The sequence below is a fragment of the Leptinotarsa decemlineata genome, unplaced genomic scaffold, assembly GCF_025532065.1.
Source record: "Leptinotarsa decemlineata unplaced genomic scaffold, Ldec_3_MD MMD2_tig00000576_RagTag_RagTag, whole genome shotgun sequence".
NCBI classification, from domain to species: Eukaryota; Metazoa; Arthropoda; class Insecta; order Coleoptera; family Chrysomelidae; genus Leptinotarsa; species Leptinotarsa decemlineata.
In genome coordinates this window covers 7,837,347-7,862,279 of record NW_027412551.1, presented here as the reverse complement: position 1 = coordinate 7,862,279, position 24,933 = coordinate 7,837,347, and the positions used below count along the sequence as shown (strand labels likewise).

The 24,933-nt window shown below is 35.9% G+C and overlaps 2 protein-coding genes across 3 annotated transcripts in view; one reads left to right on the top strand and one right to left on the bottom strand.

The window, feature by feature from the left end:
• The window catches only part of LOC111506347 (lysine-specific histone demethylase Su(var)3-3), a 327,809-nt gene that overhangs the window by 44,567 nt on the left and 258,309 nt on the right, over nucleotides 1-24,933 (top strand). The gene's annotated exons all lie outside the window — the stretch shown is intronic.
• LOC111506349 (inactive CLIP domain-containing serine protease A3) lies at nucleotides 7,832-23,775 on the bottom strand. Its single transcript, XM_074174322.1, has 6 exons — nucleotides 23,621-23,775; nucleotides 22,787-22,920; nucleotides 19,082-19,302; nucleotides 15,435-15,677; nucleotides 10,504-10,708; nucleotides 7,832-8,232 (listed from the first exon to the last, which is right to left on the bottom strand). Exons 1-6 carry the CDS (start codon nucleotides 23,667-23,669, stop codon nucleotides 8,047-8,049), a joined length of 1,038 nt encoding a protein of 345 aa, XP_074030423.1. The 5' UTR covers nucleotides 23,670-23,775; the 3' UTR covers nucleotides 7,832-8,046.

The following is a 24,933-nucleotide window of genomic DNA, read 5'->3' as shown; positions in this document are numbered from 1 at the left end:
CATCATCAATATATTCATAAGAGTCGATTTCACTGTTGAAGATGTCAGCAGTTTTAAGATGATTGAGACTTATTCCTTCCTTTTCTGGTGAAACTTTCTGTTTACATAAATGAAACGTCTGTTTTCCGCTATGAAAATGATGGAAAGCATGATAATGATGTTTTCGTATTACGTTTCCTTTAGAGCGGCAAGTCTCATTTTACGGCGTTTCATAGATAATAGAAATAATTGGAATTTTTTGCAATCATGAAATTATTTCTTCATATTGCCAAAAGTTTTCAACGGAATCAATAAAACGAGCAAAAACGACGTCATGCTTCATCATGATAATTCCAGCTCGAAAAACATCGAATTCATGACTAATGCTTTGTTTTTTCCCGAATGCAAATGATAAATGTGTTTACAGCTATTATCGTCATCAAGCTATTAAAGCCGTTCAAAAGATGTTTTGAGTTATGAACTTCACAGTGAAAAACCTCAGTGTCCCTTTTTTTCGGGTTTGAAGGTCATCGATTTTCGGAATTTCTTTCTGACGTTTTAAAAGGCGATTATTTTGAAAAACCATAAAATATTTAGTTTCAAAAATATTTTTTCTCTTTTTTTTTAATCTTGAAAGGTGTCTCTCTCACAAATACGCCAAATTTGAAAAATATACACCATTCACATAATAAACTATTTCAACCTGATGATCTTTCATATGTTCTTCTCCTGTGAAAAAGTTTCACTTTCCTGAGCGAAAAAATACCAACGGTGTGTTGTAAGTTATAACTCACTAGTATACACTCCTGCATTCCTCACTACCAGAGGATATTCCTCACATTTCAAAATACAGGGTACCTGAATCCTATTCTTCTACCATTAGTAAATCAGAATTAAATCATGGTTGCTTTCCTTCACACCCAGCCAATATTGGCATCACTAATTCGGATGAATGTTCATCTGATGGTGTATCAGTTGGAAATTTGAATCAAATAATTCAACAAACAATTGGAGCTTCTCACACAGCTGATTTCACTAAACATACAATTTCCCTTATGATGCCCTGTTTGGAACCTTTGGTGTAGTAAGATCAAACAGTTTGATCTTCATCTTGAAGATGATCACTTGGTGATCGAAACACGTGTCGAGGTGTTAAAATAACAGTTTCGAGTTGGGAATAAACTCCAGTAATATTCATACAATTTCCCATTGATATCGTAAGTCTATTATCACGGAGACATGTAAATTAAAAATATAGGACAATGTATGCCCATTTCAAAATTCTGTGGCAAATAGAATACATGTTAATACCAACCTCCTCCCTTCTTCATCATCATCATCATCATCATTAATGAATGGCATAACTTTTAGGAAGAAATATCACATCATCCGGTGTTGGAAACTAATACTCTGTATCTGTGGCAAATAAAATACTCCATCCTCGTTCATCATCATTATTGAATGGCATAACTTTTTGGAAGGAATGTCACCATCTTCTGGCTATGGAAACTAATACTTTTATTTCTGTGGCAAATAGAATACATTCTTATGTCAACTCCCCCCTCCTTTATCATCATCGTCGTTAGTGAATGGCATAATGTTTAGGAAGGAATGTCACCTTTCTTCATCATCATCATTAATGAATGGCATAACTTTTAGGTAGGAATGTCACATCTTCCGGTGTTGAAAACTAACACTTTATTTCTGTGGCAAATAGAATACATTCTAATGCCAAATCTCCCCTCCTTTGTCATCATCATCATTAATGAATGGCATAACTTTTAGGTAGGAATGTCACATCTTCCGGTGTTGAAAACTAATACTTTATTTCTGTGGCAAATAGAATACATTATAATGCCAATTCCCACGTTTCTTCATCATCATCATTAATGAATGGCATAACTTTTAGGCAGGAATGTCACATCTTCCGGTGTTGGAAACTAATACTTTATTTCTGTGGCAAATAGAATCCATTCTAATGCCAACTATCCCCTCCTTCATCATCATTGATGAATGGCATAACTTTTAGGTAGAGATGTCACATCTTCCGGTGTTGAAAACTAATGCTATATTTCTGTGGCAAATAGAATAAATTCTAATGACATTTTCCACCTTTCTTCATCTTCATCATCATCATCATCAGCATCATTAGTGAATGGCATAACTTTTAGGTAGGAATGTATCATCTTCCGGTGTTGGAAACTAATACTTTTATTTCTGTGGCAAATAGAATACATTCTTATGTCAAATCCCCCCTCCTTCATCATCATCATCATCATCATCATCAGTGAATGGCATAATCTTTAGGAAAAAATGTCACCTCCTCCGGTGTTGGAAACTAATACTTTATTTCTGTGGCAAATAGAATACATTCTAATGCCAATTCCCACCTTTCTTCATCATCATCATTAATGAATGGCATAACTTTTAGGTAGAAATGTCACATCTTCCGGTGTTGAAAACTAATACTTTATTTCTGTAGTAAATAGAATACATTCTAATGCCAATTCACACCTTTCTTCATCATCATCATCATTAATGAATGGCATAACTTTAAGGTAGGAATTTCACATCTTCCGGTGTTGAAAACTAATACTTTATTTCTGTGGCAAATAGAATACATTCTAATGCCAACTCTCCCCTCCTTTATAATCATCATCATTAATGAATAGTATAACTTTTAGTTAGTAATGTCACATCTTCCGGTGTTGAAAACTAATACTTTATTTCTGTGGCAAATAGAATACATTTTAATGCCAACTCTCCCCTCCTTCATCATCATCATCATTAATGAACGGTATAACTTTTAGAAAGGAATGTCACATTCTTCGTCACACGAAAACACGTTGTTTTCATAGTTCCTAAAGAAGTGTTTCGATATTTTTCAATTTACTTCGCAGGAATCGATTGGTTCTAGGACAAAAAGTTCTTAGCTGTAAAATATTAAAATATTTGTGTTATTTTCGGGCAGTCTCTTTTCTGAAGTATATCTTCAGAGATAGATACATCTGATAGAGAAGATAACATCACTGAATTGTTGATACTTTTTCGAAATACTTCCATTAAAACGGTTAGTCAAACATATTTCGTCAAATTCCAATAACCCTGGATTGACAATGCGGACTGTAGTTTTTTCGGGGAGGAGCCAGACTAACAAAAAATATTTTTCTCACAACAAATTATCAAACTTCATTAATGGGTATATTTTGTTCAGTTGGACCGGAACATGAAAAACAATTCGTCACGACCTAGTATTTTATATAATTCAACCGTACGAAAGACATGGTTCTCTACTACCTTTAGGAATTATCATTAGTAAAGGAACTCTGCTTTTCGTAAGTAAGTCATTCAAAAGCTGTCAATTTTTCTACGGAATTATAGTGATTAAATTAATTTCGTACTAATGAGGGCTATATCTGTTGAATCTCAAGTAAAAAATGAGCATCCTTTCATTATGTCTTCATTATATGCGACAAAATGCCGGTGATATCTGATGATGTTATGTTGTAATTAACTTTTGTCTTTTCAATGGTGGAAACGCGAGTAAACATAGGATCAATTCGGTCAACTATACGTGAAATTATATTCCGATTAGGGCGATGCCGAACAGTGCGTGAAAGCCCGGCAGGACTTTGGGGTGGGCGGATGAAGTAGGTACTCAAAAATAACGTTCTTCGAAATAATTTTCGAGGACCACAGAAATAATTTGAAGAACATTCTCAGTCATACAGTCAATATTGAAAGTAGACAACAGTAGAACTTATAGGGATGCCATTTATGCTTATTAGGAATTCGACAAATTGTCACGTAGGGTATACCTATCTCCCTTTCAGCCTCGTGCAAAGAAGCATTAGGAAATGCATGAAAGTATCCCAAAACTGTTATACCATTGTCATCATCATCCACTTTAGTCTTCTTACGAATGGTTTTGGACGGAAGGTTCCATTCAACCTACAGTAATCTTGAATATGCAGCTCATTTTAAAGGTATTCAAGAAATACTATTTCTGCAGAAATTTGAGGTCTGTACGATGATCCGTTTCCGAATTAAAGAGATTTTCAATGTCACGTTTTGTAACACCTGGGCTGGAAAGTCCCGGATTCCATAAGGATAATGTTTTTTTTTTTGTAAAAAATTGGCTTCATTCATCAAGGTAATCTCCAACGAGAGTCACACAATCATTCCATCGCCGCTGTGACATTTCAGTAGCGCTTTTATAGAACGATTTGTCTTTTGCTTCAAAGTAGACTTCAGTATCAGCAATAACCTCTTCATTCGAGCGAGCATGTTTTTGAAGTCTGTGAACATCCAGTAGTCGCTAGGAGCCAAATCTGGCGAATAGGGTATATACGGGAGCAATTGAAAGCTCACGTTATGCAATTTTACCTTCGTTTTCATTGTTTTGTGACACTGTGATAAAATACCACTTTCTTTTTCTTCAAATGAGGTCGTTTTTCCATAATTTGGGCCTCCAAACGCTCCAAAAACGCTGTATAATATTTGTGGATGTGATTTGTCTTCTCAAGATAGTCGATGAATATTACACCACGCACATCGTAGAATATCGAGGCCATAACCTTTCCAGCCGACTGTTGTATTTTATTCGGGCGATTCGGACGAGATTCGCCAGTTGATCTTTACTCAGATGACGATAGTTTTGATTCCGGAGTGAAGTGATGGATCCATGTTTCATCCATTGTCGCATATCGACGCAAACAACCTGGTTTGTTATGTTTAAACATGGCCAAACACTGCTCAGAATCATCAAGACGTTATTGTTTTTGGTCAACAGCGAGCTCGCGCGGCACCCACTTTGAACAGAGCTTTCTCATAGTCAAATGCTCATGCAATATAAATTCAACACGTTCTTCTGATGTCAGCTAACTCACGCAACTTTATTTTTCGATAATTTAAAACGATTTTGTGGATTTTTTATGTTTTCTGGTGTTGCTGCCTCAGTTGGACGTCTGCGTCCTGGCACTGCGTTCTGCATCATCGATGTTCTCTGAATCTGTAGAGTAGGGAGGGTGAGAGTAGACTCACAGCACTTAGGCCACATGTGACCCATTGTACATCCTCCCGAGGAGTTGTCCTCCTAGGTCATCGTCCGTCCTGTCCTTTCCAGGAAGGTGGAAAGGTCTCTGGGAGACATCTCATTTATACCGGCAGGTGTAGGCCAAGACTCGCCGAACACACACTCTCTTATTGCCGATAACTCAGGACATTTCCATAGGACATGTCTGACAGTCATCTTCCTGTTCACACATCCTGCATAGAGGTATATCCACTTGCCCAATAGTGTGGAGGTGGTTCCTTAGTTGACAGTGGCCAGTCAGAAATCCTACTGTTAAGCGCATATTTTTCCTGGTCATCGCCAGATATTTCTTCGGCGCCACTGCGTTCTGCATCATCGGTGTTTCTACGACCATGTTTGAAGTCAGCAAACCAACGGTTGATTGTTGTTTCTGAAGGAGTGGAGTCCTTATAATACTTTTCAAGCCATTGCTTCTGTTGATCGGTATATTCTCCCACAAGAAGCAGTATAGAATTAAAAAAAAATTGTTTTTGATCTATGTTTTGAAAATAACAAAAGTAGTGTCACTCTTATCAGAATAACTCACAAATTTATGAGTATAGTCTATCCATTCCCAATGGGAACGGCAATAAAAATAAGAGTACAGTCATAAACATTTCTTGCCTGTGGCCCCTAGTCGCCCAGATAGTTAGTGAACGTGCTATAAAATGTAGTTGAGGAATAAAGGCTCAGCTAGCTGGACTGGCTGAATACTAATTTTTGTCCGTTTCGCAATATTTCTTTATCAGTGCCGTGTGTTCGTGGGGTTAGGTGAGGTAGTGAGTGGTTTTGCAAACCGATTTTTGAAAACTTTTTCTAGAGATCAATTAGCCTAACACCAAACTGATATTTTTGCACTCGACGCACTCGAGGAGAAGCAAATTGATACTGAATCTAAAGACAAGGGTTAGCTGTTTATATATCTAAAGTTTTTTGGTCCGATGTGGACTTTGTTTGTTAAATGATGATTATCCTAATTGATTTTTCGGTAATTAACTAGTGGAACCACTACCTTCAAATTAATTTGTCAACAATAGATTAAAAAGCGGACAAATTGATTTTTCGGTAATTAACTAGTGGAACCACTACCTGCGAATTAATTTGTCAACAATAGATTAAAAAGCGGACATATACTAAATTTTATTCTTAACGAAATTTTTTATTATATCGATTTGAGTTTCTAGCAGCAAGGCATCAGTAATATTTTTGTCTTCATATGGTTCACTTACATATGGACAGATTAGTTTTTAAAGTTATGTGAGAAATGTTATAGTCCAGTCGAAAATAAGGATGTGACAACGCAAAAATTTCTACTGACACTTTTTTTAGATTGACTTTCGTTTATTGAATAACTAGTTGTTTTCAATTGTACAGGAAAAATATTGATCCTACGAAATGATTCATGCGTAACAAAATTGTAGGAATTTTAAGTTTATACAACTTTGTTTATTACAATATTCTTCATAAAACTGAGAATCAACGACTTGTTCAATAAAAGATATCACCCTCTCTTTTCGGATGAAAATCGAAAAATATCGATCCTAGGGACAAATTGGTGAGAAGGGAAATTGTGAGAATTTCAATTTTAGACTGCCAGTGACGTCCCAAAAAATTTCGGAAGAAAATTACCAGTAGAAATGTTTTGCGGTAACGGTACATTTTTTGAGCTAATTTGAATGGGCTATTGTGAGAAAGACTCTACAAGATTTGTTGGCCCATCCGTTAAAACCGAGGAGCATTCACATCCGAGTTTTGGGTAACATTGCTGTTCACAGCAATGCTGTTCACACACACATCATTGCATCTTCTAGGTCATCAAAATGCCTTCTGGTGCTGCTCCTGCAAGGTCGAATAAGTTGTAGATGCGTTAAGAGGTGGGGTTCTTTGTAAAAATGTAACTGCAAAAATTTCGGAGATATTAGCTCTTACGTGCCAAGTCTTTTCGTACACTCTGTATATCAGATAACAAAAAAATTCTGATTTTCATTCAAAAAGGGCACTTTTTTTATCACGAATGCTAATGAGTTCCGTCTCGTGGAGCTAAAAACCGCGTATTCACATCAATTTCAGGCTGCTCCTCAAAAGCTTGGAATACTGTTCTGTACCAGAACACTGTACATACCTCAGCAACTTTTGATGCTTTATAAAGCTCAGATCAGATCTTCTTTGGAGTATTGTTCTCATGTATAAAGCTTCGCCCATAAGCATACCCTGAAGCTGCTGGATTCCATCCAGAAAAGTGCCATCCCTCCTGAATGGGGACACGGACATCACTTGCAACCTTGATAGTCTGGAACTCCGAAAAAAGGTTGGAGATTTGTCTCTCTTTCATAGATGCTTTCACTGGAGGTGTTCAAGTGACTTGGCACATTTTATTCCACCAAGAGCGGTACACATCAGAAATACCGGACGGACTATAGCTGCTCATTGTTTTGAAGTTGAAGTCAGTACACCTCGAACTTCAATGTTTAAGAACTCTTTCATTTGGAGAACTGCGTTTATATGGAATAAACTTCCTGATAACGTTTTTCCAAATAAATTTAATCTCCAGCGATTGAAATACAACGCAACTTTCGCACAGACACCGCGTTTAGAGTTCCTTAGGATTTTCCTGTAGCGCTTGTGTTTTGACTTCAAAAATATATTTTGTCTTCACGATACAATTATATTTCAGTCCCGAATTAAAGCAGTATCCGTTAGATACAAAACTGTCAAACTGCCATTGCTATCATAACAATTGTCACCGATTCAGTTGGTATTGAAGAGAAAAGAAACAAATATTGTCAGAGTAATTTTAATGACCATATAAAATAATGTTTACTCACTTATCAAGAAGATTCACCCCGTATAATTTTTCGTTAGTTTCTCTCAAATGGGTTTCATTCAATAAATAAGGCACTAGAAAATCATCCGCATGTTCCATTCTGATCTTACTTTTTATAAAGAAATTACCACTTCCTGTATTACCTATATTCTTTTCAATAAAATCTACACTAACCCGCCCAGCAGTTCCTAGCTGTCGAAGTTAGGATACCTTGTATCCAAGTATAATAAAATGGCACATTAACATAGACCCCGTATACTCCAGGTTGTCCGCAGTTTTTACCCCAAATCACAAGTCCGGCTAAGCTACCTCTTCCTGCGGAGTCGTAACAAACCAAGGGGGAACCACCATCTTGCTGAAACAGAAATAATTTTTTACACAGTATGACTAGGTGAAGTCCGCATTATGTGACCTTTTAAACACGCTTTTATTAGTTTCACCTGTATGTATGTATGTTTGTTTGTAACTCTCAAGCTCGTGATCTGTATTTGACAGAATTATCGCCATTGCTTGATCTATTCGCGGGTAGATGGCGCTGTACATAAACTCCTTAATATATCGATATTATTGCTTGATATATTCGCTGGCAGATGGCGCTGAACGTAACCTCCTTGATATAAATCGAACTCACTTTACATGTATTTCTTCAATTTGAAAAAAAATTTTTTTAATGCGTGCCTGCTGCCTTATTTGTAACCCTCCGTTGCGCGCCTGCTGCCTTGGGCTTGGTAGCTGATTTTCAGGCTCCGGAATCGGAAAATAGTAATGGTCATTTTTCTAAACAATATACTGCTGATTGATCCCAAAGTTTAGATAAAATAAATATAGTTAAAGAAGACAAAAACACACTTTTATACCATACGAAACTAAAAAATGAAAAATAAATATAGTTTAAAAAAACTAAAAAAACACGCTTTTAACGAACATCGAACTAAAAAGTTAAAAATATATTTTTTTAATAAGCTCAAAACAATAACGAACGAAAAATACTAATATTATTGTGAAAAAAGCGTGGGCGCTCTGTGCCATATTTTTTGAATGTCAAACCAAGCGCTCGTCGTTTTTTTCACAATATTACTAGTATTTTTCGTTCGTTGTTGTTCTAAGCTCATTAAAAAAAAATTGTAACTTTCATGTTCGATGTTATTTAAAAGCGTGTTTTTTAGGTTTTAAAACTATATTTATTCATATTCGATTATGAAAATAAATATTTTGAATGAAAATTCGTCTCTCACTGTGAATTAACTAGATGAGCTCATGGTCGAACACCGGACACCGATGTTTCGACCTGCCAAGACCCTCATCATTGGTGCTAAGCTGAAAATGTTTCCATACAATGATAAAGTTTTTGTTCAAAGCACTCTTGAACTTTCCGAAGCATTTCCGATGTAATGGCGCGACAGTTATCAATAATCCGTTGATAAAAAAGATTTGACAGATTCAAATCTGATGACTTTGCGGGTCACTTCACTGAACCACCTACCAGTGAAGGTTTCATTTAAATACTGATAAAAATCATGGGTATAGTGGGGAGGTGTACCATATTGTTAAAATGTCAATTCATTTTGAATGCCATTTTGTTCAAGACTGTCTGTTGGTGTGGGATCAACAGTGTCTTGTGACAATGTACAGTTTTCCTCCAAGATTTCTTGGTAGAAAAAACGATCATAAACTCGTCGTCCTAAAATCCAGTCTATAACATTCAGCTTTTCATTATGAACTTCACCGATTAGGTGTGAATTTTCATTAGAGCAATAACGACAGTTCTGATGGTAAACAGTCCAGTTCATAAAAAAGAAATTCATCTGAGAAACAAAATGTTAAACGACTCATTTATTATCTGTTCATTCATGAACTCGCAAAATTCTAAACTTTTGTCGAAGTCATCTTCAATCAATTCTCACATAATTTAATAGGGGTAAAATTTATGGGATTGAAGAATTTTTTGAATACTTGTACGAAACTGTAGATAATTGCTTGAATCTGACTGGTGATGGAAATGTTGTGGTCCTACACAGCAACTTCGATAGCTTCGTTTTCCATTATTTCATTTGGGGGATTCCTTCTTCGATTTCACACCGATCATGTTTCTCTGAATTTGATTACAAATTCAATAACGTACTTTCGCCTGAAAATCTTATTCAGATTTTGGTCATTGAACAACTGTGCTGTAGCATTAGTGCACCTACCATTTCCACAATAAACTCAATTATAATATTCTTCCTGCAGTTGAATAAACCATTTTGAAAAAAATAATGTGCCGAAATGGTTACGGTCAAAGTCATGGACCTGATAGGTCCACATTCATTTTTTTCTTTCATAAAATAGTAGAAAATACATCAATAAATAATTGAAACGGATAATTTTAAAATTACTGAAATTAAAGTAAAAAATATTTTGTGAAAAATCGTGTTCGAAATACTGTTCGTAGCATATATGTTTTGAATATTATTTTTTTTCTCTAAGTTCTATTATCTCTCTAAAAAAAGATATAGGAATATGATCCCAAAACCGGCACCGAATGATATGTATATCACATAATTTCGAACGATGCTTTGGTCAAATTTCTACTTCTTCACAAAACACACAAAACCTTAAATTTGAGAGAAGTCTCCTCTCTACTCACCGTACAAGCATCAATCATGGAGACCCCTCCTGCACAAATTTCTCCCATAGGATCAAGATAGATGTCAACATTGTTGCCAAGAAGAGTTGCCATCGATGCTCGGCAGGTTTCGTAAGACACTATTGAGACTGTTACTTGCTTCTGAGGATTGGTTGGGGCGTCAAAGGTTGTGAAACTCGTTTGGCCCCATCCGGAAACCCTGCACCTGTCCATTTAAAATATTTCAATATTTTATTGTGATGAGTGTAACGAGGAACTTAGTTTACTTCTGTTCTTTGCGAGAATTATTGATATTTTTTTGTTTTTTTAATGGATTAAACACAAGCACTACAGGTAAATCCTTAAGGCCCTCTGTGCCTGTAGAGCTGTGCCTGTACGAAAGTAGTAGTTAACATTGGATTTGAATCGCTGGAGACTAAATCTATTTCGAAAAACGTGCTCAGGAAGTTTATTCCACATTAACGCAGGTCTCCAAATGCCAGAGTTCTCAAACAGAAGTTCGAGGTGTACTGAGTTGAATCTTAAAACCATGAGCAGCTACAGTCCATCGCGTATTTCTGATAAATACCGTTCTTGGAGAACGGTATATATCAGAAATACGCGAAACATCACCCGTGAAAGTATATATAGAAGAGGGACAAATCTACAACATTCTTCGATGTTCCATACTATTTAACCTATCTTGGTATTTATGTAATTACCAAAAAGTAGTTTGGCCCAGGCTAGTCGATTATTGTTGGGGCTGGACGTGGGTAAGGAAAATATGTTTTTTTTACAATTAGATGGAAAAAAAGTAAGCCCGGGGCGCCAGTTGAACGGATTCAATAAGGAAGGGGTGGAGAAATACCCAAAAAGTCAACAACGAAGCTCCAAGCTTGAAATTTACATCAAATTGATATTAGAAAGAAATATTTACAAACATTTTCATATGTTATTTGCAACGAACTAATGTAGAAAAAAGCAGGCAAATATACATATATCAAGTTTGAAGAACCAATACTTGATATTAAAACAAACGTTTCCAGTAAAGATACTAATACGCCGCTATAGGCCGATTTGATCACGATATTACTCCTGGGGAATTCTTTATCACGGAATAATATCAATATCACGGAATCAAAATATTTGAGTATTGAACTGACACCGATAGATCACTACATAAATTGAAATTGAGGGAACAAATGAGTAGTTAAAAGTAACTGCCTGAATCTTAATTTATCCAGAATCTACTTTTCTACTTTTCGATTAACTACAATCAAACTCGATAATTACTAATTAACCCCGTCAACAGCTGTCTTAGGTACACAGAGAAAAGGTAAAAACTCAAACTATCCTCTAATTTTATGGAGTGAACTGTAGATTTCAATAATCAGACCGCTCCAAGATATATCATAAATATCAGGGCTTCTTCTCACGGGGTATCATCATTGTTGATATTTTTTTATACTTGCTACGATTTTCCGTTGCTACTTTCTAGAATGTGTCCTTGTATCTCAAAGAACGACGAGTATGATGCAACTATAGCTTTTCCGAAGGATTTCTAAAATTATATATCAGATAAATATGCATTGAAAGCTTTTCTTTTACCACCAAAAAAACGAATAAAAGGTTGGACAGTGCTCGACGTGAATCTTTCACAGGTGATCTTATTATTCTTGTCTAAAAAACCTGAAAACATATGTTATGGAATTCTCTACCGATATTTCAAAAATAGGAAATGAAAATATTGAATTGACTAATTTGACTGACCTTAGATGTTTTTTTAAGGTTTCAGACAGTCCCTAGCTTGAACCTTGCTTTCGTGTTGACTTTACGATATATACTAATCTGAATCGTTTTTAAATCCTGACCATGAAAATTTCCTCGGTTTTATTTACCCCTGCTTACTAGACAACCCACCATCCAAGCAATATTCTCATAAAATAACGCGGCGGCTCTACTGATTCTTCTGAATTCAGAAATTCAAACCGTTAAAACTATCAAGCTTGCAAGTGAAGTTCGCGTCTCGAATTAAGCGGATGGCTCTTTTCTGGATGGAATCCAGTAGCTTCACGGTATGTTTGGGGGCAGAGCTCCATACATGAGATCAATACTCCAATGAAGGTCTGATCTGAGCTTTATAAAGCATCAGAAGTTGCTGAGGTGTGTACAGTTTTCTGGTTCGGAACTTTGTCCTAAGCTTTTGAGAAGCAGCCTTTGCAATTCCAGCGACATGATTGTGCCAATACGTATTGGTGTCCATTTTGACCCCCAACAAACTTATCGAAGCAGAAAGCGAAATTATCTGACCTGACATTATTATATCCGGTCCGGAGACATTTATCTTTTTGGAAAAAACCGATGCCTGGGTTTTTGAGGCATTGAATTGAACATGGTTACTTTCACCACACTTTGAAATTACTTCTAGATCCTCATTAAGATATGCAACCTCCTGCTGACTGAAGATGTGCATCCGCAGCCGATTTTCTGGAATCCAAATGTAATGAGGAGACAATGTTGGAGACAATATGGATCTCTGGGGAACACCAGCATTGGAGAAAGTTTTCAAGAGATATCCATCGACGGCTACTTGCAGGAAACGTTCTTTCAGGAAATATGAAAAGGAATACTTCCTGGCAGTGTGTGTTATTTCAAAATCAAACTGTGGTGTCTGCTTCCTTTTTATCAAGTTTGCAATGAAAGAACAGAAAGAAGAGCGAAAAATAGATTTTAATTTAAGTAAATTGTGTTTTCTATATTTTAATAAGGTCTTTGACTGTGTCATAACTTGTTGATTCAGAAACTGGAATACTGTCCATTTCTGAAACATTATAACCCCTTCTTTCCTATTAGAAGAAATATTATTCAGATAGTTAATATCAAGGGTAAGAAAATATTCAATAAAATATTATCAATTTCATCTAAATTTGTGAGGTTTTTCAATTATTCAAATGTTTTGTCAGACTTTTTACTATTGAATTTATATTGAGGATATGAGGATAAGCTTTCTTCACTTTTATTTCATTTTAACTTTGTTGTGAACCCAAAGACCTTCTTTTGCAATGTTGTGAAACATTGGGACAAAATTCTATAATGATGACAGCCCAGTTATATCTGCCTAACTATGTTTCTCCGAGGGGAAAGTCGCAGGGGTTTTTTAGTGAAGAGATTCCATGAATTACAGAAATTACTTGGAAATTGAATGCATTACTGGGAAATTACTCCGGAACTAGGGGAATTACTTGGAAATTAGAGGTATTACTAAAAAATTACTCTGGAGTTAGAGAAATTACTTGGAAACTAAAGGTAATAACAGGAAATTAGAAGTAATGCTATTAAATTACTTGGGAACTAGAGGTAATACCAGGAAATTAGAGGTAATACTAGGAAATTACTCGGGGACTAGAGGTAATACCAAGAAATTAGAGGTAATACTAGGAAATTACTTGGGAACTAGAGGTAATACCAGAAAATTAGAGGTAATACTAGGAAATTACTCGAGAATTAGAGGTATTACTTGGATATTAGACGTATTACTATGGACTTTCAAGGGAATTAGAGGTGTTTTCCTGGAATTATGAGGAAATTAAAGGTTTTACTAAAAATTTTTGCGGGAGTTAACACAAACTTTTAGGAATTAGGAGGTATTACTAGGAAATTACTCTGGAGTTAAATGAATAACTTGGAAATTATGGGTATAACTAGAAAATCATTCGGGAACTAGGGGAATTACTTGGCAATTAGAGGTATCGCTACAGAATTACAAGGAAATTATTCGGGAGTTGGAGAACATTTTTAGGAATTAAGAGGTATTACTGGGAAATTACTAGGGAGTTATAGGAATTACTTGGAAATTAGAGGTATTACTTGAGAATTACAAGGGAGTTAGACATATTACTCCAGATTTTCTAGGGAATTAGAAATATTACTCGAAAATTACAGAAATCGCCAATATGAGGTGGAAATTATAACCAACTTATGAAAATATGAAAAATATGATGGGACTATTGAAAAGCAAAGATAATCTGATATATGATGAAATTGGATGATGCTTGATGAGAGTCTTCAAAGTATTGAGATATCACTTTTTAATAAGATTTCCACTGGACACTTTCCAAAATCGTAACAACTGCAACGCGTGTTTTGCAACACGTGTTTCTCAAGATTATTAATACTGATTCAGTTAGTTTTATTTTTTGAAATCTAGTCGAATATTTTTAATGAATATCTATTGTTCAGCGTAAAAGAAAGAAGTAACTACTTGAAGCCATATATACATTTCAAAAATATTTTTGTGAAGTTAATGACATCTGAAACATTGTCCGGAGTTGGGGTAGACTTGTGAGTTTTACAAATACATTTTTTGGTGTCCAGTGTATTTTCGAAATTTTGCGTTTTTTTTTATTCAATTAGTTTCTAATGAAATACCTATATTGATTTGTTGGAAATATCTACGCGCAGGCGGTAGCATTTTTTTTGTACAAAGATGGAGAAGTAGAAAACCAAAATCTTTCTTTTTCTAAAAATATATTCCTTTCAATTTATAGAAGATATTTTTCTCGAAAACGTACTAAATCTGAGCGGACTGTACCAAAATTTTTGATATTAATTTATACTAGACTTCACTGAAACGTACCATCAACATTCAAAACACAAAAAACCAAAAGAAATGGTGGAATCATCTCATTCTTTACTTGACGACTGAATGATTGTGTTTGTGTAGCTTATTGAGACAGAGAAATTAACGACATTTCTAACAAACTGCATATCAATATATTATATGGCAGTCATAAGAATTTCCCCGATTTTTTGAATTCATATTTTCTCAAACAGGCTGCTGTAAAAACTGTGAAATTGAGAATAACTTCTGTCTTTTATGCCACCCTCATGTCGACTACCGTTTCTGAATAATGAACATGCACCAAAAATATTTCAGGAAAGTGAAAACTTACGATTGTCCCACATAAGAAGTTGCTGCACCAGTGGTAGCCAGACATACCGTATTTATATTCGAATAAATTCCCAATACAATAGGTTGTGCCAGTGTAAGAACCGCGATGTCATTTCTTAACGTGGTCGCATTGAACTGCGGGTGTATGCATATTCCTGCTACTGCAACAGCACTTCTTTGGACGTTCACACGATTGTTCGGATTCCATACTCCCAGCCAAACTGTTATCGCAGATGGGGTTGCCCTGAAAATGAATGCGATGGGGAGTTATGAACTTACAGATATTTTCGGGAATCACTAAACTAGTGAATCATCCACGATTGATGGGATTTAAACCAATATCAGGAAATAGTAACAGTTTTCTGAAAAATACAACCCATTTCATAAATAAACTCATATTTTTTCCTCTACGTAATGATAATGTTCTGGTGAGCTTCGATTTTGAAAGTCTTTTCACGAATGTCCCTGTTGATAAAACTCTTCATATCGTAAGATCCAGGTTGGAAAATGATTCAACTTTAAAACATCGAACGAAGATGGATATTAGTTCTATATTAAAACTTTCAATAAAATTTGGTATAGATAAAACCTGTTTCCAATATGAAGATGATTTCTATCAACAAGAATTTGGCATGGCTAAGGGTTCTGCTTCATCTCCTATCTTCAGTAACATATACAGACTTTTTTTTATCATGTGGTAACATTGCTATATTCTAAACCGTAACAGATACGAAGACGATTAAATAGAAAAAAGATAACTGCTGTCATCGGGTACAATACAATGGTCGAAGAAAATTTACAGGGTTTCTCGCCCTTCTCGAGTTATACAGGAAAAACCATTTCGAATGGAATTATTATTTCGGAGAATATCAAAAAATGGAAAAGGAAAATGTTATTGTGTTCGAAGTGTACTATGACGGTGTAATAATAAATACTCGATTCCAACGTTTCATGTCAACATTGTCACCATCAACTTTTTTTTTGAATAAGGACCTGTCTTTTTCATTACAGATATTGATAAAGCAATAAATTGACAATCCAAGGGTATATCACATTTGATATTTTTATTGCGTATCACTTGAAATAACTACCGTCATCAGTGACGACCATTTTAAATTAGGGTCCTGTCGTTACTTCTCTTTTGTAAATGGTTTCGCTTTCTTCAAAATACAGAGTGTAACTGAATAAATTTAAAACATTTAAGGGGGTGATTCCTCATCGAAAAAAAGATGGGATCTTTCATATAAAGAAACTTCATTGGAGCATCCTTTGTTAAGATACAGCCCCTTAAAGGAGGGTACATAAAATTTGTATAACAATTTTTTCCACAAGCACCGAAAAAGTTACAATATGGAAATCAACCTGACGTTTTGTACTACCAAAAACACACTCAGCCAGTAATTTATTTGGTTTACCCCATGGTTGTAAGGGGTGGAAAATTCAACCCCTAAAATTTATTTCCAATGTAACTTTTTGTCTCATAATTTGTTTACCATTTAAAAATGTCTCTTGTCATTTTTTTGCCCTTTCTTGTCTCTTGGGTTTTTTGCCCAAAATAAACCAGTTCGCAGCAAAAAATTATTTTACGAACAACTACAGAGATACATCGTCATAAATGCGAACCGGATTTATTGTCATTTTGTAGTTAGTACCTACATTAAACGATTAAAGGGTAATAAACAAAACTGATTTATTAATAACAAAACACACAACATGTAGAAATTATAGTAAATGTTCAATATGTCTACCATCAGACATTACGCATGCGTCTAGACGTAGGCGCATTGAGCCACGTATTCGCTCAAATATTCCTGGAGTCTCTCCATTACCCTGCACGCATCGATGATGCGGTTTCTTAAGTCATCTACATCGCGAACAGAAGTACGATAAACCAAATGCTGTAAATGGCCCCGAATAGAGAAATCGACAGGATTGAGATCCGAGGATCGAGCGGGCCAGTTCTGTGGTCCTCCTCGACCTATCCCCTGATTTGCATATGTTTCAGTTATAAGCTGACGTGCAGCTTGACTAAAATGGGCGGGAGCCTCATCATGGATAAAAAACATATCCCTTCTGACGCCCAAAGGAACTTCCTCCAGCAGTATTGGATGCACTTCTCTTAAAAATTGAACGTATCCCTCACCATTACATCGAAGAGGTAGAAAATGAGGCCCAATTAATTCATCCCCAATAACTAAGAGAAAACTGTTCTTGATGGTTAGTTTCGACAATAGCGTGAGGGTTTTCAACAGCCCATATGTGGTAATTATGAAAATTGAAAATCTTGTCCCGAGAAAAACTACATTCGTTTGTGAATTCCATCGTCTTCTAATTTCTTGTAATCATTACCAGCTTCCAATTGCAAAATTCAAGACGGTTCGGAAAGTCTCGCGGTAACAGTGCCTGTACTCGTTGCAGATGGTAAGGGTATAACAGTTGTTCCTTTAAAATTCGAAATACCGTCATATGATCAACATTTAGCTGGAAAGCAATCTTTCTATTACTGGTAGTAGGTTGTTCTTCAATCAAATTAAGTACTGCTTCCTCAAGCTGTGGTGTTCATACTTCTCGATGGCGACCACAATCCTGCGTTCTTTTGTCGAATGAACCATATTCTCGTAATCGTTGATGAAGTCGAGCAAATATTCTATGTGAAGGATGCTGCCGTTGAGGATACATTTCAGCATATCGTGTAGAAGCTTCTAACCCATTCCCCTGCGACAGACTGTAAACGTAATGCATATCAGCGATTTCCTCATTTGTGTATGCCATTTTCATTTGCATACACAAATGAATTATTGAAGTAACAAATTAATAATAGAACAACAACACACAATTAGTATTATTTCAATTTCGAAAATTCACAAACTGACAGCGTCATACCAATTTAATTGTCACTATCGCTAATAGTGACCTATTAGATAGATTAGTTTCGTATTTTCGCATTTATGACGATGTATCTCTGTAGTTGTTCCTAAAATAATTTGTTGCTGCGAACTGGTTTATTTTGGGCAAAAAACCCAAGAGACATTTTTTGTTTAGAATGAAACAGGCTATCGGAAATAAATTTTTAAACAAATAATAAGACAACAAGTTACACTGGAAATAAATTTTAGGGGTTGCGTTTTCCACCCCTCACAACCGTGGGGTAAACCAAATAAATTTCTGGCTAAGTGTCTTTTTGGTAGTACAAAACGTCAGGGTAATTTCAATATTGTAACTTTTTTAGTGTTTGTGAAAAAAATTGTTATACAAGTTTTATGTACCCCCTTTAAGGGGCTGAATCTTAACAAGGGATGCTCCAATGAAATTTCTTTATATGAAAGATCCTATCTTTTTTTCGATGAGGAATCACCTCCTTAAATGTTTCACACTTATTTAGTTACACCCTGTATAATTCAGACAACCCAATAAATTCGACAGGTAGATACCCTAACACAATGAAAATTCATACTTTTTCGTTTTGGACATTTTTGTATTGACGTAATATTTCTTTCAAAGCTCATTTCTCCCTAATCATATATTGGTCCATTTCCATCTGCACCTTCAATTGAATATTTTTTTTAAATCAAGCAATTTTTCATATGGTTATCCGATTCCTACGTTATAATAATTTCGAACTTTCTGTGGCAAAAATGTACTACTTACAAATTCAAGTAAACCTTATGAGCGGCAGTGAGAACATGAAAGGAATCCAATAGGACACCGCTTCCTGAAAAATTGTTCGTTGCGTTGCTGAGGTACGCCTGCCAAGGGTAGGCACCGAAACTGGAGGGGCCGTCGGCAGTTGTGTTCGGGGGTAAAAATACTTGTCCGCATTGGGTGGCTGCACCATAGCAAGGAAAGAATCCCGTTGGGCATAAGGGACTCTGTGGAATTGAAATGAAGAGTTGTTAAATCGTTCAGTTCGCCCAAGCATTGATATGAGTACAATAAGGCTTCCGAATGTTTCGTGCACGAGTTCATATCTTCCACATTCACAAGAAAAACAATCATGTCGTGATACCTATTCAAATTTGAATTTCTATTTCAGGGTTTGACTTATAGTCCCTTGGTTAAGTGTCTCTAATGGTGTTTCGTTATTTAGGAACTTCCGAATTTAGACAAATTCTATCTTGCTGCAGCTGCATCTGATGAATCAATTGATATTTATTCATTCTGTTTTGCTAAATCACTATAGACGGATATATCATCCAACAGCACGTGCAAATAATAAAATTGTTTTATCAAAATGGGTGTTCTGTTTGGCAACGTACCGCTTCGTCCATTTTACGGTAGGTATCGCGTCGCTAGAAACCAGCCCCTCCCTCTGACTTTACGTGACGTCCAGCGTACAGTGTTTCCGCCGCCATACAATATAATAAATACAACATTTTTAGACTTTTGGCGGTTTCGACATCTAGTGTACAGTGTTGCCGGAATTTAACTATATATATATATATATATATATATATATATATATATATATATATATATATATATATATATATATATAACCTAACCGTGGTTGATTTCGCGTACATATGCTCTTCAACTTATAGATAAACGTTGTTTGAATTAACCTTCTATCTACAAGTTGAAGAGCATAGTGGTTTCGAAATAGATGATTTTTTTCTACGTGTGAATACTACGACTAAAACTCAATGGATTTGGTTTTCGAAACTTATTCAACACTATCATTGAAAACCCATTGTGAATGCTGCGAATAATATGATTCTCGAAAAAATTGATAATCTGCTTCAGTTATTGACAGAAAGTTACGGTCGCTAAAATTTTGAAGGTGTTTCGCGTATACCGTCGACGTATATGTCGATGTAGATATTTCTTCTGTGACAATTCGTCATTCGATTTATATATTACCGTCTATGTCTTGATCATTTCTCTTGTCTATATTATAGTCGTGATTAAAAGATTTCAAACAGATATAGAAAATAATGGAATTTAACCGTTCTACACAATGTGGTCGATAAATTTGAGTCCAGTGGTTCAGTAAACGATTGATCAACACCCTTACATCGACGAAACGCAAGATCTACCGAAAACATCGCCGCTGTCTGCGAGAGTGTGCAGGATAATCCGAGGCAGTCGACGCGTCGCTCACAAGAACTCGACCTTTCGCAGACCACAACTTGGCGAATTTTGCGTCGTGACCTGAGCCTGCATCCATACAAAATTCAACTGACCCAGGAACTGAAGGTAAACGACCATAGACAGAAACGTGTGTTCGATGAATGGGCTCTGGAGCAGTTGACCATAATTTTCATCTACAAATCATCTTTAGAGATGAGGCCAATTTCTGTATGAATGGGTACGTGAACAAACAATATTGTCGAATTTGGAACGATACCAATTCACATGAAATCCAGAGGGGTTCAATGTTTCGCGAAAAAGTCGGTATTTGGTGTGGATTTTGGACTGGTAGCGTCATCGGTTCATATTTCTTTGGGAACGACATTGGCCAGGTCATCAGTGTCAACGGCGAGCACTTTAGGCAGTCATTACCAACTACTCTTGGCCTGAATTGGAATATCTGGACACCAACGATATGTGGTTTCAACAGAAAGGCGTTATGTGGCACACAGCTCATGCCACATCTGAGGGCATGGTAATCTCACGTGGAGGTGATGTGAAATGGCCACCTAGATCGTGCGATTTTACCCCGTTAGACTTTTTCTTGTGGGGCTTTCTTAAGTCGCAGTTGTATGCCAATAAGCTACATATCACAGCGGTCCCTATGTCATCGGTCAAATGGGCTTGTGTCATGCCATTGAAAATGATCCTGGTTTGCTTATAGACTAATCGAGTTAGGGGTATATTATACTTATCGAGCCTAATCGGCCCCAATATCTCTTTATATTCGCAGAAAAAAGAAAAATTAGAGAAGCAAGAGTTTAAATTGGCCGCGTGTCTGTTGACCAATAAAATTCATCGTGTCTACACCGGTGTTGCCAAGTGTTAATTATTTTAACAAAAATACGAAGTTATGAAACATCAGAAAGAGTACATTATCTCATACATTCAAGAGAGATAGATGACTGGGTGGCAATATAGCCAATATATAACGTTGAATTTCTTATTTTTGATGGGTGCTATGAATGCATAATTGATTTATTTTATTAGGGTTCATGAGCCTTCGAGAACCAGTTAAAAATATAGCTCGTCAAAATTCTATCTAGAACCAAGGTTTTCGAGTATATTTTATTTCATATGGAGAATTTTTCATGAAATTAAAGTTAACGGATTCATATACACTACCATCATTAAAATTTCTGTGATACCAACATGAAAATGTCTACTGCTGGAGATACCTATTTCAAAAATAACGTTTTTATTGCGTTTTGTGTTATTTGGATCCCATGTATAATTAACTCTCCCTTCCAATGCATTTCTTACACTTTCTTCTTAGATTTAGTTGTCGGAAGTGAGTGTGATTTTACTTTGAATCACGAATGAGTCAGAAACTGTTTATACGCTCCGTGAATTTCACGATTTGGCAATGTTCATAATTTGTATTGTTCCTATTGGACAATCGAACAAGAAGCGGAATCAGGCTCGTGACGTCACGGGCCTAGAAAATCCGATTTTTAATAATTAATTACGGGAAAACAACACTATTTAGAGGACTGAAACAAAGGAGACTATTTTTCAATCCATTCAGCCTGATTCATGCACCAGAGTCATATAAAATTGGATGTTTTGAATGCTCTCCACTCAGAGAAGTCGTGGCGGACATTTGAACAATATTATGTTCCACACATAATGGCATCAATAAGTCTTTCAAACGAACTAAAATATTCGACGATATCTCACATACACTTTGTTTTATTCAAATTCAAAGATAGGAAGCGCTATTCCATTTCTTTTCCCGGAAGAGATGAGTTTCCCATACCGGTGTGGTACTTCATATTTTCTTTATAGTTTCGCCAATGTGGCTAGTTGAGGTCTATTCTTATTCTCTAGAATGGTTGCGAAAGAAATCGATGTGCTTTGTAAAAGAATGTGGAACGGTGGTTTGAGCCCTACGACCGGAAGATCTGTTGTCACTGCCTATCGTCCAACCTGTGCTGGAAATCACTCGGTAATCATTAGTTTACACTTCTACATTAGTTTCGACTCCTGAAGGTTATCCACCGAAGGGGGGCGGCAACTTGTCAATGGAACAACACATTTTGGTAATTGAGGATACACTATAAAAACTATAAAAACACACTTTTGTATAGCGTATCCTCAGCGAACATGAATTTCCATAAAATAAACAAGTCGTCAATCAAAGACACATTTTGGTAGATAATTTCCAACAGCTAATTTTACTTCAAGTTTACTTTATGAAAAATATTTAAATATTTTCCTTACCGCTCCTGTTGGGGTCACAATTCTTGGATCGATTATATTCATGCTAAGAGTCGGACATGCCGTACCAGTAGGTAGGCAAAGGTAAGTTTTACCATCGGCTGTGACTCCAGATACGGTTTGTCCATAGACGCCATCTGTTAGAGAAAATTGATAACTATTTTGTAAAGGTATGAAAATTTTCCAAACCAAATGATGAGTTTCGGAGAAGTTGAATTTACCTTGAGAATCGCAATTACAGAACGTAAAATGCATGATATGATGCTCATTGAAACAAATATTGTATCTACCGCGATATTGTGAAAAATTTCGTAGAGATCTCATGTAACGGTGAACGACTAAATTATAAGCAAAATGAAGCTACAAAGATTTTTAAGAGAATCTTGCATATATCTAGATTCAAGCATGAATTGTGCAATTTTTTATTTCACTTAAACTTCAAGTTTGAAGACTTTTTAAAGTAAAAATTTAAATAAACCTAGTTTTTGGAATTGGAAAGTAATTGTTTTTATTCCAATCACACTTGGACACAATTACATTTATTTTTCATTTTAGTGTCCAGAACAACATATTAGTTTGAAAGGATATATTTTCAGGAGAACTGGAAAAAACTTTCGAAACTTTCGAAACAGATACTTTTATATGAACGCTGAGTTATACGAAAGATACTTTTTTCTATTTCGTTTGTATTCCAAAATTTCACTTCTTTCAATAATTATATTGTGTAGGAATCCTGTGGAATCTGATTCGATTCCATTACGAATGTAATGGGATGTAAGTGTGAATCCCATTCGGGATTTACACCTGCATCCAGTAAATTGGAAAAAAATCACTCACCTGCAAAGTAATCCAGAACATTTAGTATCACAATCGCTACAGCAAACATTTCTGACACTACAGTTGTAAATTATATTTTGGTACTGAAAAAATATTTCGCAAAGTATCATTTAAATACTCGTTTGACGTTATTTCTAGTTCTCTCAGGTGCATATGAGAAAAATGTATACAAAGGATAATATCGACATTGACCTGTATGTGTTTCATTTGTGACGATTTTCTAGCGCAGAGCCAGAACGGGAAGTTTGAAATCATTTTATGGCCAGTGCAGTGGTATAAAATCGTGTTCAATAAATTTATAGCATAATAAAAAATAACAAAATCATTATAATATTAATAATAACAATGTTTATTAAACCCTTCAGGATCACAAAATGATATACGATACGTCATTTCTTATTTTTAGAGGAAGATTATTAAAAAAAATTGCTCCTGCAAAACAGGACAGTTTCCAAAAAATTATTTAGAGTGTTTATGAAGCCTTATCAAATTACCATATCTCGTTCGGTACGAATTGAGTTCATAAAGAAACTATCGCCCAGATTCGCGGAAGATTCACCACAACCTTAAGGTTGTAAGGGTAGTGGTGGGTCTACTAACGGGGCATAGCTGACTCAGGAGACATATGAGCGACGTGGGTCTGACAGAAGAAACCAAATGCTGGTTCTGTCAAGAAGAGGAAGAAACCGCACTGTATGTGCTCAGTGACTGCGAAGCGATAGCAGGGCTGAGACACGCAAGATGCGGGGAAGAGAAACCACAGGCTGCCAGCAATATGAAGGGGTCAGTGTCAAGGCTATGGAGTTCCATCAAAGAGATCAAGCTAGACAATGAGCTCTGAGAGCAGTGCCTATGCGGATTTTCCCGTAGTGCTTGTGTTTTATCTAAAAAAAAAATAGCGGTCAAACCCATGACAACATACGCATCTTTGGTTTGGAGGCCAAAGATGAAAAGACTCTGAAGGCAGCTATCAATATGCCAGCACTTGCTTGTTTGGTGATAAAGGGAGTAATTCAAATCAGCATTGGATACATTTTTGAATCTCTTATAAAGATAGGTGAGGCAAAAATGAAACAATAGAAATTTCAGTGTTGCTTAAGAGATCGGGCAAAATTGAAATTATGGATCAAGTGGATGAATGAATTATGACACACGAATACACTTCACAAACGAACTACACGGGTAAAGTCACAAACCCTGATTATCAGATCCTGTTATTTCCCCACAGACACTTCCATGGCAATAGTTTTTCATGTTTTGACCATCAGTAAAGGTCAAATAGATTTTCCTGAAAAATAATGCAAAGCTGAAGG